The sequence below is a fragment of the Oryzias melastigma genome, linkage group LG17 (assembly GCF_002922805.2).
Source record: "Oryzias melastigma strain HK-1 linkage group LG17, ASM292280v2, whole genome shotgun sequence".
Taxonomy (NCBI): domain Eukaryota; kingdom Metazoa; phylum Chordata; class Actinopteri; order Beloniformes; family Adrianichthyidae; genus Oryzias; species Oryzias melastigma.
In genome coordinates, this window is record NC_050528.1 from 26,513,763 (window position 1) to 26,527,013 (window position 13,251).

General features: G+C 37.3%; 1 protein-coding gene across 11 annotated transcripts in view; it reads left to right on the forward strand.

The window, feature by feature from the left end:
- Positions 1 to 13,251, forward strand: part of st3gal3b (ST3 beta-galactoside alpha-2,3-sialyltransferase 3b) — a 68,729-nt gene that overhangs the window by 1,533 nt on the left and 53,945 nt on the right. For 2 of the 11 annotated variants that reach the window (XM_024273607.2, XM_024273614.2), the window contains exons 1-2: positions 6,060 to 6,868; positions 8,389 to 8,538. In XM_024273607.2, the coding sequence (XP_024129375.1) occupies positions 8,430 to 8,538 (109 nt within the window). In that variant the 5' untranslated portion in view covers positions 6,060 to 6,868; positions 8,389 to 8,429. Of the gene's footprint in view, positions 1 to 503; positions 652 to 995; positions 1,096 to 6,054; positions 6,953 to 7,004; positions 7,356 to 8,388; positions 8,539 to 13,251 lie in introns of those variants that run through there. The other 9 variants (XM_024273610.2, XM_024273611.2, XM_024273613.2 and 6 more) reach the window with 9 other exon arrangements.

Below are 13,251 nucleotides of genomic sequence, written 5' to 3' on the forward strand. Positions count from 1 at the left end.
AAAATATTCAGATATAAAGATTTAAACGAACCATTCAAAAAATTCCCACCAAAAAATAGAAAATAAAATAAAAAAAACCCCTGCTCTGTCATTGCTTTGACATGATCTTTGCATTTGTGGTTCAGTGAGTTGCCCAATTATAAACACCGCAGGAGTGTGAAAAGTGAAGTATGCAAATGCACTGACTTTGCAAAAAAAGTTAAAGAAGTTTCCAGTTAAAGAAGTTGTCAAACTTTATCAGATAGTAAAAGTTTTGCAACCTTTCCAACTCCATTTTTTTCTTACTTTGCTTGTTTTTTCTACACTAATATATATATATATATATATTTTTTTTTTTTACAGTATTGCCTCATAAATCTTTACATACATATCAGTTACTAGGAATTTACTCTGGTTTTGTAGATGTCTCCCTGTTTTTGTTTTAATCCATGAAGTTATTGGTTAACCAAATGATTACCTGGTATTTGCATTGTGTTGAAAGTACTGTGAGCAAACCAAATTGTCCATGTGATGTTGCTGGCTCCCTATTAGAGAGGTAGTTAAAACAGGATCTCCGGATGAAGGACAGCACTGTAAGAGCAACTCAGTTTGTTTCATCTTTTGTTTAGTCTTAAAATCAGGCTGATTGGTACAGCACGATCCATACACAAGGTAAGTCAAAGCATTTAAAATTAGTAATTAAACAGAATAATACATTGATATATTGTATTTTGATACTTATTTTGGTATTTTTGCAGGAGAAAGCTTAGTTAAAAATGAGGGTCTATTAGTCTGCTTCTATCTTTAGCTCATAAAGTCATATGTGAAAGCAAACCACAATAAAGTGTGAAATTCAGCTTTCTCTACTCATCCATATCATGTCCAGGGAAATATCACAATGTTCGTCTTTTTTAATTGACCTTGTACTTTTGTTTGTATTTCACTAAAACTGAGGATGTGATTTTAACCATGTGCCACTGACTGTAACCTCACCTTCATCTCTGTTCACACTAAAGGCCTAAACCCAGCCATAGAAATCTGCATTTCTGCACGTCAGGATCACTCAAACGTCCCCACCTCTGAGTAAGGGGGTTTTACCTAAAGCAGTCCTCCCAGGTAACAAATACAAGAACACACTCACACACCGAGCCCCATCTGATTAAATTAAATAATGTTTTCTGCTTTTATAAGGAACAGAAAATGCTATTATTCTCTTTCCATAAAAATATGAGAATTCATGTTTTGAAAACCAGTTAAAGTTTGCTTGATGATTTAAAAAAAAAAAGTTGTGTGTGTTCATTCATGAAAACAACTTTTGATGTTTCTTGCATCACTAGTGTTGGGGGATTTCACTGAAAAAACTGTACAGCCGCAACCACAGGGAGATGGTTGAAACAAGAACCACAACCAAATCCACAACGTTGTCATATTGTGTCTTAAATCAATCTCCATGAGGGACTAATGAAAGCCCAAAAGACACTATACAGGGACAATAATGTCTGTGTGGTCGAAGTGTGCATTTCTTTGGTCTTTTATTTCGCTCTGTGGTTTTCTGAATGGGTGCATAGAGATCAAACTGAACTGCACCAGAGTTTACTTTCTAAGCAAGAATTCTTTAAAGCAAATTAAAAAAGGATTTTTCATTTTGTTGTTTTGAAACTAGGACTGTCAATGTTCATGTTAATGCAAGTGATTCATTAAAAAAAATTAAAGGGTTAATATTTTTTACACCTCGCAAAGCAACTGTCTTTCAGTTTGACTCAGGCGGTTCAGGCCTCCACGGCAAAACATTTCATTGGGCATTATCCCACTTATACTATGGTCACTTACACAATTAATAAATATTCTGATTTTTAGTGTTTTATTCTTGTTATTTTTTCAGTTTAGATCGCTTTTTCACAATAAACACACTGTGATATGCAGTCCGGCACTAAACAACATGTCACTGAGCCTCTCCTGCAGAGGCAAAGGAAAGAGATAAATATTCTGATCACCTCGATAGGTTAAATAAAGCATCAGTTCAGAGAAAAAGTTCTCTTTCCGCTTGTTTTTTTTTCCAGTAGATAAAAGTTTGTTTTAAAGAAACCAGTGCAGTGATACAGAGCGTTTAGGGTATGTGACCGGAACTGGGGGGATATCTGAGTTAACGCTTGATAAATTGAAAAAAAATAAATAAATAAATCAGACAATAAAAATGAGGGGAAACATGTCTCTGTGGTCTGTTTTTGTTCAAAAGCTTCATATTATTCTATAAAATTTATCTAGAAAGCATTGCAATAAATCATGATTAATCACAATCCAAAAAAGTGATTAATCTGATCATTTTTTAAATCCATTGACTATTTGAAATACAAAAATCATAAAAAAATCTGAAACCAAATCACCATTGTTAGGTTGGGGTGTGAGGAGTTGTAAGATAACGGGAGGACAAGTAACTAGAGAGCTCTCAGTAATGGCTGATGGGAAGGGTGGGAGGGGTTGCTCCACGCCAATGGTACCACTCACAGCTCAGAAGCAAACTTATATTAAACTACTGCCGCTCTGCAGAGACTAGGTTAGAAATTTAAAAAAAAAAAAAAAAAACTGACAAAAATCATAATGAAAACATCACTCGGAACACTTTTAAATAGATCAAAAAGATGATCGGAGTGAGTTTAAAATTTATTTTCTTAAATCATAAGCTTTAGTACAGCTGTTATTTACTTGTATTACCACATACTACACATTTGAAACTTTGAAAATTGGTGTTAAATTGAAATATTTAACTTTTATTCAGTCTGCAAATGCGTAGAATGTACTAAATTTAGGTTGATGGAAGCCTCGTTTCACTGTTATGTTAAATGAAGATCAAATAACTAATGTGCTGTTTAAAGAAAATACAAACTAAAAGGGAATTGGAACCTTGGCCAAACATAAAATAAGTCAGGGAGACTGCTGACCAAGCCACGACGACCGTCAGAGTCAGCAGCTCCCTGCTAAAGGCTGCCTAACCAAAACTACCTAAAGAACAGAAATGAAACAAAGGAGACAAACCAAAACCAGAACCAGAACCAGAACCAGAACCAGAACCAGAACCAGAACCAGAACCAGAACCAGAACCAGAACCAGAACCAGAACCAGAACCACTGAAACCCCAGCCTGCTGATCTGCTCCCTGCCTGGCTTGGTGTGGCCTCCTCAGTCTTAAATAAACACCAGGTGGTAATCGAGGGAGATTGGCCACACCTGCCAGGTGAGCCAAAGGGAACTGGATATAAAGGAGACCAGACAGCAGGAGGGCGTCACATGCTCACAACAATTAAAAGTGCATTAAATAGAATTAATGTAGCATAATTTTTTGTAGGACAGCTAATAAAAGGGAAGCTAGCAGGCTACCAAGTTAAAGCACTAACAAAATAATTTTACAAGAAAACTAACATGCTTAGGCTGATAGTCATCAGTAAAATTTTTTTTTTTTTTACTTTTTGCTTGAAAATACATTGAAGTTTGCTACTATAATCAGTACAGCACGTAATACTGTTTAAAGGGTTCTGAGCTTCTGTTTGCAGCATCTGCAGAAAATGTTTCCAATACAGAGGAGTCTTTAACACCTGTCCTCTGTTTTGGTCAAAATAAATGTCCTCTGTCAGATCATATTACATTGATTTGAAGTTCAGAGTCATACAATTGACTGTATAAGAACTGGAATGAGTAACCGTACTTCCTCTTGTGCCAAACAGGAAGTACGTAATGGCTCCAAGAAGCCAAAATCCCATAGATCTCTATTGTGAAATAATCAGCTATTACTCAGACATTCTGTCACAATAACGATTCCATTTTTTAACATCTTCTAATCCTAGAAGATTAACATTTTCTAATCCTGTTTTTTTATTTCATAAAATTATTTCTTTATACCAAGTTGTTCAAGTTATAAACTAGCCCATCAGCTTCAATCAAAGTTTATGGTCTCACATTGAACATTTAAAATGTTTGATTGTTGTTTTCTCCCGAACACCCTTTCAAGTGGTAGGGGTGTGGCTCTTGATTTGTAAGAGTGGATGTCATAGAAACATTGACTCAGACAATTGATTGTAAAAGTTGGAACAAGACTGAGCAAACCCTCCCTTTTCGTGTTTCAAATAGGAAGTACCTGCGGGCTGCAAGAAGGTCAAAGTCCCATAGACTTCCATTGAGAAATAGACAGTTATTTCTCCGTCAATTAATTCGTCAGAATAATAATTCTTGATCAGATGCTTCCTTCTTAGCACATTCTTTCTAATCCTATTTTTTTAATATATTTTTTCTTTATCCCCACTTATTCAAGTTATAAACTGACCATTTAGGGGCCTCAGTAAAAGCATGTGGGTCCCGTTGGCCCCGCCTCCAACATTTGATTGATAGATTTCCCTTCAGTAGGAGGGGTGTGGCCTTCGAACAAGCCGGAACAAGCTCACTCATGATTGGCAAGAGCAGTTCCTTTAAAAACGTGACTCAGACCGACTCGGACTAATCGCTGTCGGTTGCAATATGGAGGTAAACGTACCAGGAAGTCACGGCGAAGGCCGAATGTAATTCATTTCCTATGGGGGACCTCAGCGTTTGCTATGTCCAGTTCGTACGTATACAGTCAATGACTCAGACTAACCTGTATTAATCACTGCTTACTGACATCATCTGGCTCCAACCAGCGGTATTGGGTAAAAATGGTAAATGACCCAAGTTTGTTGGAGCCAGTGGTAAGCTATTTTCTATTGGTGACGTCACACTCGCTCTGTCCAATTCTCTTATACAGTCACACCAATACAGTAAAGACTAGCCACGCCCTGGGGTTTTTCTGCTGTTAATCACAGGACCACATCCTGTTTGTGGGTAATTTTAGAGTTAAGTGTGAGAAAAACAAAAATGTACACAAAAATGATCTTAAAGATATTTTGTCAATAAAATCTAGCAATAAAGTTACAAAAATGTTTTTAGAAAGTTTCCCATGTTTGGTGTACATTCATAACAGCATGTTTCCAATAGACATTGACTAACAGAACCAGCTTTCAGTGGTCATTTAGGGCACTGCAGAAATTCTGGACAAAACGTGAAGTGGGTGAAGTTTTCTTGTGTTTTTGCAGCTTAAAGGCTAACTGCACAGATAACAATGTGTGTGTCAGCTTCATTTTGTTTTTGCTTGATTTGGTGCCAATAAATTAATGTGGTTTCTAAGCAAGGTGAAGGCAGAAGAGGCTATTACTGGCCTCTTATGAATTGACTCCATGCCCAAAAACTGCCAGTGTCTATAGAGGGAAATGCCTTGATGAAGATACAAGATCTGTTAGGGAAAACTCAATAACAAACGTAATCTGAGCAGGGGATGGATCAGGATATGGATCTGCAGCCACATAGATTTCTCCTTTGGGAGCCTCTGTGATCCAATGAAAATCAGCCATGACTAAGAATAAATAAAGTCCAGCTGAGACTGTCTATCTACACCACACATTTACACCACACATATATCATTTGACCTTACATAGAAGTTATTAATCTATAATTAATACAAAAACCATTTGATTTGTAGACCTGGATGCTACACACCTGGACTGATTTTCAGAAGGTCAGAAATTTAATTTTCAAATTTAACGTGTGGTTTCAGTTATACCAGGTATAAATTTGGATATTACTACGTCTTGATGACATTACGAATGGCTGATCGTTTATGTCAAAACTTAAAAAAGTATGTACCAATCGTCTGATACACACACAAGACACATTTATGCACAAATCTGACTTTAGACTCCATGTCTCCAAGAGTTGTGTAAATGATGCGTTTAAATACCGCAGTTTTCTTATCAGCTGCTTTGTACTTAAATTGTGAAAATTATCTGGTGAAAACTTGACATTTTCCCACTTTCTTAAACAGATTTGCCCCAATAAATAGTATTAAAAAGTCTAAATATGCATTTTTTCAAACATTCAACACTAAAGTTTCTCTATTGCATTATTTTTGGATTTTGCAATGTTTGTACATGTCAATACACAATTGTAAGTACACACATTTTGCTACAAGTTAAGAATGACGTACACACAAATTGAAGGAGACTATATTCTCTCCACAGGTAGAAACTGTTAATGCCCGGTGTGTCCATAGCTTATTATTATATGCTAATAATGTTATATTGAGAATAAATTTGTATTTTTCTGATTTGAAATTCCTTTTAATATTATAATTTTTCTTTTTTACATTTAACTTTACTTAAATGTGGATCAATTGTTATGTTGGCATCACATTTTTGTAATAAGTGGATGAAAAATATTCCTAATTTCATTGACTCTTGAATTAAAAATAAAAAAAGAACAAAAACACTCCTCCCTCATGCACTATTGAAAAACCCTGCTGGCCAAGCACATACCATTATCGCGTGGGGGCGTGCGGGTCAACAGTCGCTTTACATTACTGGACCTTAATAAGTGGTGCTGAGCAAGGTCTAATCTGACGGGGGTGTGGAGTTTGTAAATGCAATAAAAGAGAAAGAAATAGATAGATTATTTAATTATTATTTTTTTTTGGGGGGGGGGGCTTTCAACTTGGACTCTTTCTTTATAAGACAGGAGGGGCATCCTAACTCAAGCCTCATGTGACTGGAAAAAAAAAAAAAGAAAACACTCACGCGCGCGCGCCGTGGGCTCGTGAACAACCGTGGAAGTGTGCGGGAGACTCGTTTTCGTCCGTCTCGTGAATTCAGTAACGCCGAGTTAAGGAAACAGCCGCGCGCCTCGTTTTAAAGTGCCACCGACAGAGATTTTAATTGTTTTTTTTTTAGTATTTTTTAAGAAACATGGCTTGGAGAGGAGGGAGAAACGACCGACATCTAATTTTATCAAAGGCTTTTGCTTCCTACGACCCCAGGACTTAAAGGAACAGAAAGGTGATGCCTGTGTGTACCCACAACAATCGGAAATGACAGGAAATCGTCGTTGCGGTGTCGTTCAGCCAGAGAAGGTTAAATTAAGTAATCGGTCCTCTTTTTTATTGTATTTTCTTACAAGCTATTTTTAATCATTCACACACATTGATAGTAAATGTAGGTTTTTAAAATACATTTTTATGTAAACTGGAAATGCTCCCCCCGTGTTGCATTGAAGCTACAGGCCTTCAGGTATAGCGTTCCCACCATGCCAACGTAGCCCCGTTAGCCAACCCGCTAAGCTAACATAGCTAACAAGAACAGTTAGCTGGACTATTTTTGTCCCTTCGCGGTTTCTATCCGTTTCGCAAACCCTAGTTTATCCTTTAAGTTGGCCTTTGGCCGGGAAAAACTCCCAACCTCACGGTTTACACTGTGTTTACGGAGCCGCTAGCTCCGCCGCGGGAGCGCAAAGTCCCGTTATGTCGGTCTTGTTATGGAACTCCAGGTAAAGACTGAGGTGTCACTTCATGTAACCCAAACGGAAGTTTCTCCTTTTGACAGAAGAAACTCGTCGTTTGCTGCCTTTTTTGGGGTTACACATCGTTGTGGTTGTGCCAAACGCATTAATTATGACGTATTTAATCTTATTTGACATTCAGATAAACTGTAAATTGTGTTTGTTTTAAAGGAGGCCACTTTTAAATACTGTTTTGCTGGAATGTTGCGTTTAGATGCAGATCACAATTCAAAGAGAACAGTCGGACATTTCAGTTGTGTTGATGACGTGTATATTTAAAAGCAATCATAACTGTAATCATGCAAGTGTAGTGTGTCATAATCAACAGGTATTATGGCTTTAAGGAAACAGAAGATAAATGATGAAATCATCTCTTATTCATACCCTCCACTAACTCAAAAATATAGTCTTGTGTCACCAGTGTTATTTTTTTTTTATTTCTTTACATAACTTCTTCATTTTTCTCATTTCTGAGACTAAAGTCCAGAGGCGAGCAGATGGAAATGGATATAAATGTGTTTATTGTACGCATGGTATTATGTTGTGTAAAAGCCAAATCTAATGAAAGCTTTTGGATTAAGTAAAAGTAATGGACCGGGAATAGAGAAGGATGCCCTTTCACACAGATCACATTTAAAAAAAATAGTCTGACTTCAGGTAATCACTTTTAAGCGAACTGGACATGATTTACTCGCCATTATTTTACACTATTACCACTGCAGATAAATAACATCTTAATATGCAATGGTCCTTGCTTCATCAGAGTGAAGGAGGGGTTTCCTGTTGACTGAAAAGGGTATTTTTCAGAGACTGGTGTTTGGAAAAACTGATCTGTTAGAATGTTAAAGTTATTGGGGCTAAAGGTACTGACTGCTATTGTTCATTCAACATTCTTGAAGTTCTGTTCAAGCTTTTGCCTCTGTTAGTTTTGCACTTTACCTTTTTTTTCCCACAGAGACCTATAAAATTGTCTGTGTTTGTTTAGATAAACCTCAAACCTCTGCTGCGCTTGTCTCCACAGGTGATGACCTGGATTGTACCATGTGAATTGACTGAAAGACCATGAAGCCCACACACAAGCTGCTCTTCATCCTCTGTCCCATACTGGTCCTGGGCTTTATCTACTACTCTTCATGGAAGCTGCATTATTACATCTGGGTCCAGAGGCCTCGTAAGTCACCTCCTCACTCGGATATCTCACTGTCTTTGTCTGTCCTTTTGGAAACTTGGCATGATAAATCTGTGTTTGTTCTGAAGGTCGGTTTGAAACCTTCCTCTGTCTTGTTCTTAGCTTTTTTTGTGCTTTTTGCTGGTTATCTGTGATGTGTGTGTGTTTTTTTTAAACATTGCTAAACCTCAGCTTATGCTCGCCTATTTTTGTAGAGGCTCAGTTTCTTCTGATATATTAGATTTCCAATTTAAAAATTCCAGTTCCTGGGAGCTGCTGGAGCTGCTTTATCTGATCTTGGTTTAATTGAGAATATACATTGGCATGTGTAGTGGTTCTGGAGCCAGAAAGCATAGTTTTTTTTATAAATGTATTTTGTAATAATGAACATTTTAAATGACAAAATTGTGTCTTCCTCTTTCTTTTTTTTGGACAGAAAAACCTCTTTGTGTTTGGGCGTTGCTCACATCTGAATGTGGTTTTTGTAGAAACTTCATGTTTTATGCTCCTCTCTTTCTGGCAGACTTTGATTATGGACTTGGATCATATAAATAAAAGTTGATCCTGAAAAAAAGTGCAGAATTTCTGAACTGGCTGGTTTTGGCCACAAGAGGGGGCTAGAGGCTTTCTCTTACTCAGCTGAGAAAGTTGTTTAGGATCTATTATGGAGTATTTGTTCCCATATCAGGGAAGATTTTAAATGTATTTGATTGTGTGAAGTGATGTCCAATTACCCAATATTTTTGCCCATTTGAGTATCTATTGACATCTAAAAATCTGAGTTTTAGAGGAAAAATTGCCCAGATAATGTTGAATTTCTGACTGATAATTTAACTCTTGGCATCTTTTGTCCATTTGATACAATTGGGCCATCATGCATTGCTTTCAAAATTATAAGAATTTGCACTAGCAAAGAAATTATGTTTTTTGTCTGTAAAAGTCTAAAAAAAGCACATTTGTTGAGTACAGTATGACAATTACAGTGTACTTTGATGTGTTCTGCTACAGCTCCTTTGTCTTTCCATATTTGGGTGTCTTCATAACAAACACTTGCGAAGGATCACGGAAGCTGGGTATTTACCAAGAGACTCCCAGACTTCAAGACATTTTTCTTGGGCTACATCAGACCGTAAACGCAGAAGTGATGCAGCCGCCAGCTGGCTGTGGGTCAACAAGTCAAAATGTCACGGGCGCTTTTACAGAAAGGGCCAAAATAACATCAAGATTGATGAGAGTATTCCTTTAAAGCTAAGCAGTGTAAAGTTTCTTTTACAGAAAACCTTGTTAGTAATGAAACTTCATTTCTTAAATAAAGTTAATTTTTAAACTTTTTTTTGTCCCGTGGTCAGTCAATAAGCATTTCAGACTATTAAAACATGGTGGAGGGATAATGATAATAGGGGCTTCACATGTTTGGACATTTAAAAAAAACAAACAAATTTGTGTCAGTTTCTTCTGCTGTGTTTTTGTGGTTACTTCTTCACCATATAGAGGGTTTCTTCTGCTGCTGATAAAGTTTGGTGTTGACTGAAAGGATAATAATCTGAGTAACTTTTGTTTTCGATTGAACATCTGAGAAATGGGATGTAAATGTGGGCTTCAGCTTAAACATCTCCATAGGAGCATCCTCCTGATTGCTTTCCTAATTTAAGTCCATTAATGTATATTGCCTGAAACTGCTGAAGAAATAGCAGAATTGGTTTAGTTCTCATTTGATGTTGTTTTTATTTTTCTAATTACCATTCAAAACTGAATTAGTTCTAAAAACATCTTTTGCACATAACTAGTAGTATAACATAAACAACGGGAGGAATTCAGTGATTACAATCACACGTCTTACATTAGAAACCGTTTTTGTCTGAAAAAAGCTGCAAAAATTACTTTAACAGGGAATGAATTCAGGGATTTCATCCCTCCTACAGTCTGCTTATATTTTGTAATGAAAGAGTCTTTTAAACATTTACCCATGGGTCTCAAACTGGCGGGCCATTTGTGTCCCAAAGTTGATATTTCACATTTCTTAATATGAAAGCTCCGTGTCTACTAAGCGATATTTTCTGCATGTCCATGTTCTTTGATGATAGTTTTGTCTTTGCTTTGTGATGTTTAAGCTTGATTTATGCCTAAAACTTAAAATTTTCTTTTGTTGATGGATCTGGTCCTCAGAAAAGTCCTAGTTGCCAGCGTCGTTAGCTCCTGTTGTTTCACAGGATACACAGAAGATATTGCTTAGTACTATATAGACATGAACAAATGTTCAATGAACTTGTTCAGTAGACAATGGACCAAACAAAGATATAGACAATGGACGCTAAAACATATTTTTGGCACAAATGGAACCCCGTACGGCCTAGCCTCAGTCAGATTCTGCCTTCAGTGGACCCGAGGTAAATTGAGTTTCAGACCCCTGGTTTAAAGCTGCATCTTTTATTGTAAATAATCAGGTTCCTGTTTCATTTTGTTGTTTGGCAGTTTATTTTTAACAGAGGATGTAAGGTTGTATTTCCTGTCACTGCTCGGCAAAGTTCTACCACTTTGAATTTTGGTTTCAGAGCGGTTCGAGTGATTGTTGTTCTTGTTTATAAGCTGCAGAAACTTTACAGAGACGAGTATATTGAGGGTTTCTTTTACACAAATATTGTTGTGCAAAAGAAAAACCTAACCAACTCTTGTTTTTTTTCTGTAAATCTAAGAAAAATGTGATTATAGATCCTCAAAACATAACTTTCATGTTCATCACCAGAAAGGGTGCAGTAACACTTAACTGCAGAGAGTGATGTTGTTGAGTTTAAGCATCGGAGGCTTCTCTCTCTGTTGTTGGAATCTTGTTAAAAATCCAAACTGATCATATTTTTAACTATTTAAAAACTGTCCCCTGTGATCTTTTAGTTAATGTCATTTTTTTAACAAAATAAAAAAAAACCTTTTTAGGACATAGTTTCTGCAGAGTGGCAGTAGTTCATTAGAAATTTGCCCCCGGGTTGTGGGTGGGAGTGTTGGCATAGAGCAACCCCACTCCCCTTCCCTGCTGCTGAGAGCGCTCTGTTTACATCAACACTACCGTTGCAACAAAAATGGCGAGCAATATTGGAACTATCAAGGCATACTTTTTTGAGCCAGATGGAAGCTCAGACAAGAACAACAGCTACGTTTACATGGCCACAAGTAATCGGAATAAACACCTCATCAGAACAGAAATGCGTCATGTAAACATGCCGTTCGGAATACTCTGTGCCTGATCAGACTCTTTCGGATCCAAATTTCTTTCCGATCAAGACAGGTGGGTTATACCGATCGTTGATCCGATCAAGCTGCGTGTAAACACGCATTCTGATCGAGTTTCATTACTGCGCTGGATTTTATGTCATGCACTGAGGGTATGGCAGTCTTAGGAGCCCCAACAGAACCGATCAGATGCTCTCCGTGAGCAAACTCTTTTCTTTGAGTAGAAAAGCTGGGCTCACAGATTTCATGTGTGAGCGCATGCACGTGCTGGCAGAGGGTGCTTTGTTACGTTGTGAGCTTCGGACCGCAGTCCGTCCGGCTGATCTGCGCGAGAGACCCGCCGGATTCAGGAGAACCATGTCTCCCGGGAGAACTGTGTCTCTGAGCGGCTTCAGGACGGTTTGAGCCGGCGGAGGCAGCTTTTGAATGCAGAAATGCTGCTCCGCGCACCGAACAGTCCCGATAAACCGTGTAAAAATCACATAAATTCATATTTCCAATCACATCCAAACAGAATAAAGATTGATCTTATTCCCAAATATTTACACGCAGGCAATATGCAAATTGCTGCACGGATTTAGAAAACTATGAGCAAACAGGCTCTTAGAAATATTATATACAATAATGAAAGCACTCTCAGTAGATCATCTCGCTCTATACATGATCTTTGTTTGTTTACAATGGACCTCATTATTTCTTCTACGACTATTTCCGGTATTTTAGACAGTTCTGCGCATGTCAACATGAATTATTCTGATCAACTGTGTGGCGCATAGAAACGTTTGTTACAATCGGATGAAGTTTTTTTCTTAGGGGTCATGTGCACAGTTTTATTCTAATCTGATCTTTGATCTGATCAAGGATATTTTGCACATTTAAACACAGCTACTGAAAACATACATGAATCTGTTTTCCTACAAGTGGCGGCATCAGAATAGAGTGGAGCAGGGAGCTTGTGGTTCTCCCATTGTGTTTTCTACATAACAAATACAATTTACTCCTGAAATACCAACAATTTGAATGAAATAACTGTTGTGCAATGCCCACTTCTCTTTCACCATGTCTTTTAACTGTAATGCACCTTGTATATATTATATTTATCTTATTCTTTCTAAAATTTTAGCAAAGAGCTGCTGGCAGAAATTTCATTTTGCTCTGCATAAATGATAATAAAGATTATTGATTCTTGATTCTTGAAATACTCAGAAATACAATTTGAAGTTGAATGTCCTGTATCTGTGTCCTCCATTATCAGAAAAATGTCACAAGAACATGCAAAAAACATGATTTTCATCAGAATCTTCCTATGCTTAAACGAATTGGTGATTCTTGGCAGGGTTCACCTACCGCCTCTGAAGGCAGTTAACATTCCAGCTGCTGGAATTAGGAAACAGATTTCCTGTCCACACAGCAAAATCTATAGTGTTAATCTGTGTTGATTTTTCCAGTGTTAAGTATTTTGAGTTGATAAGTGTTGATGTTGGTGCTGTT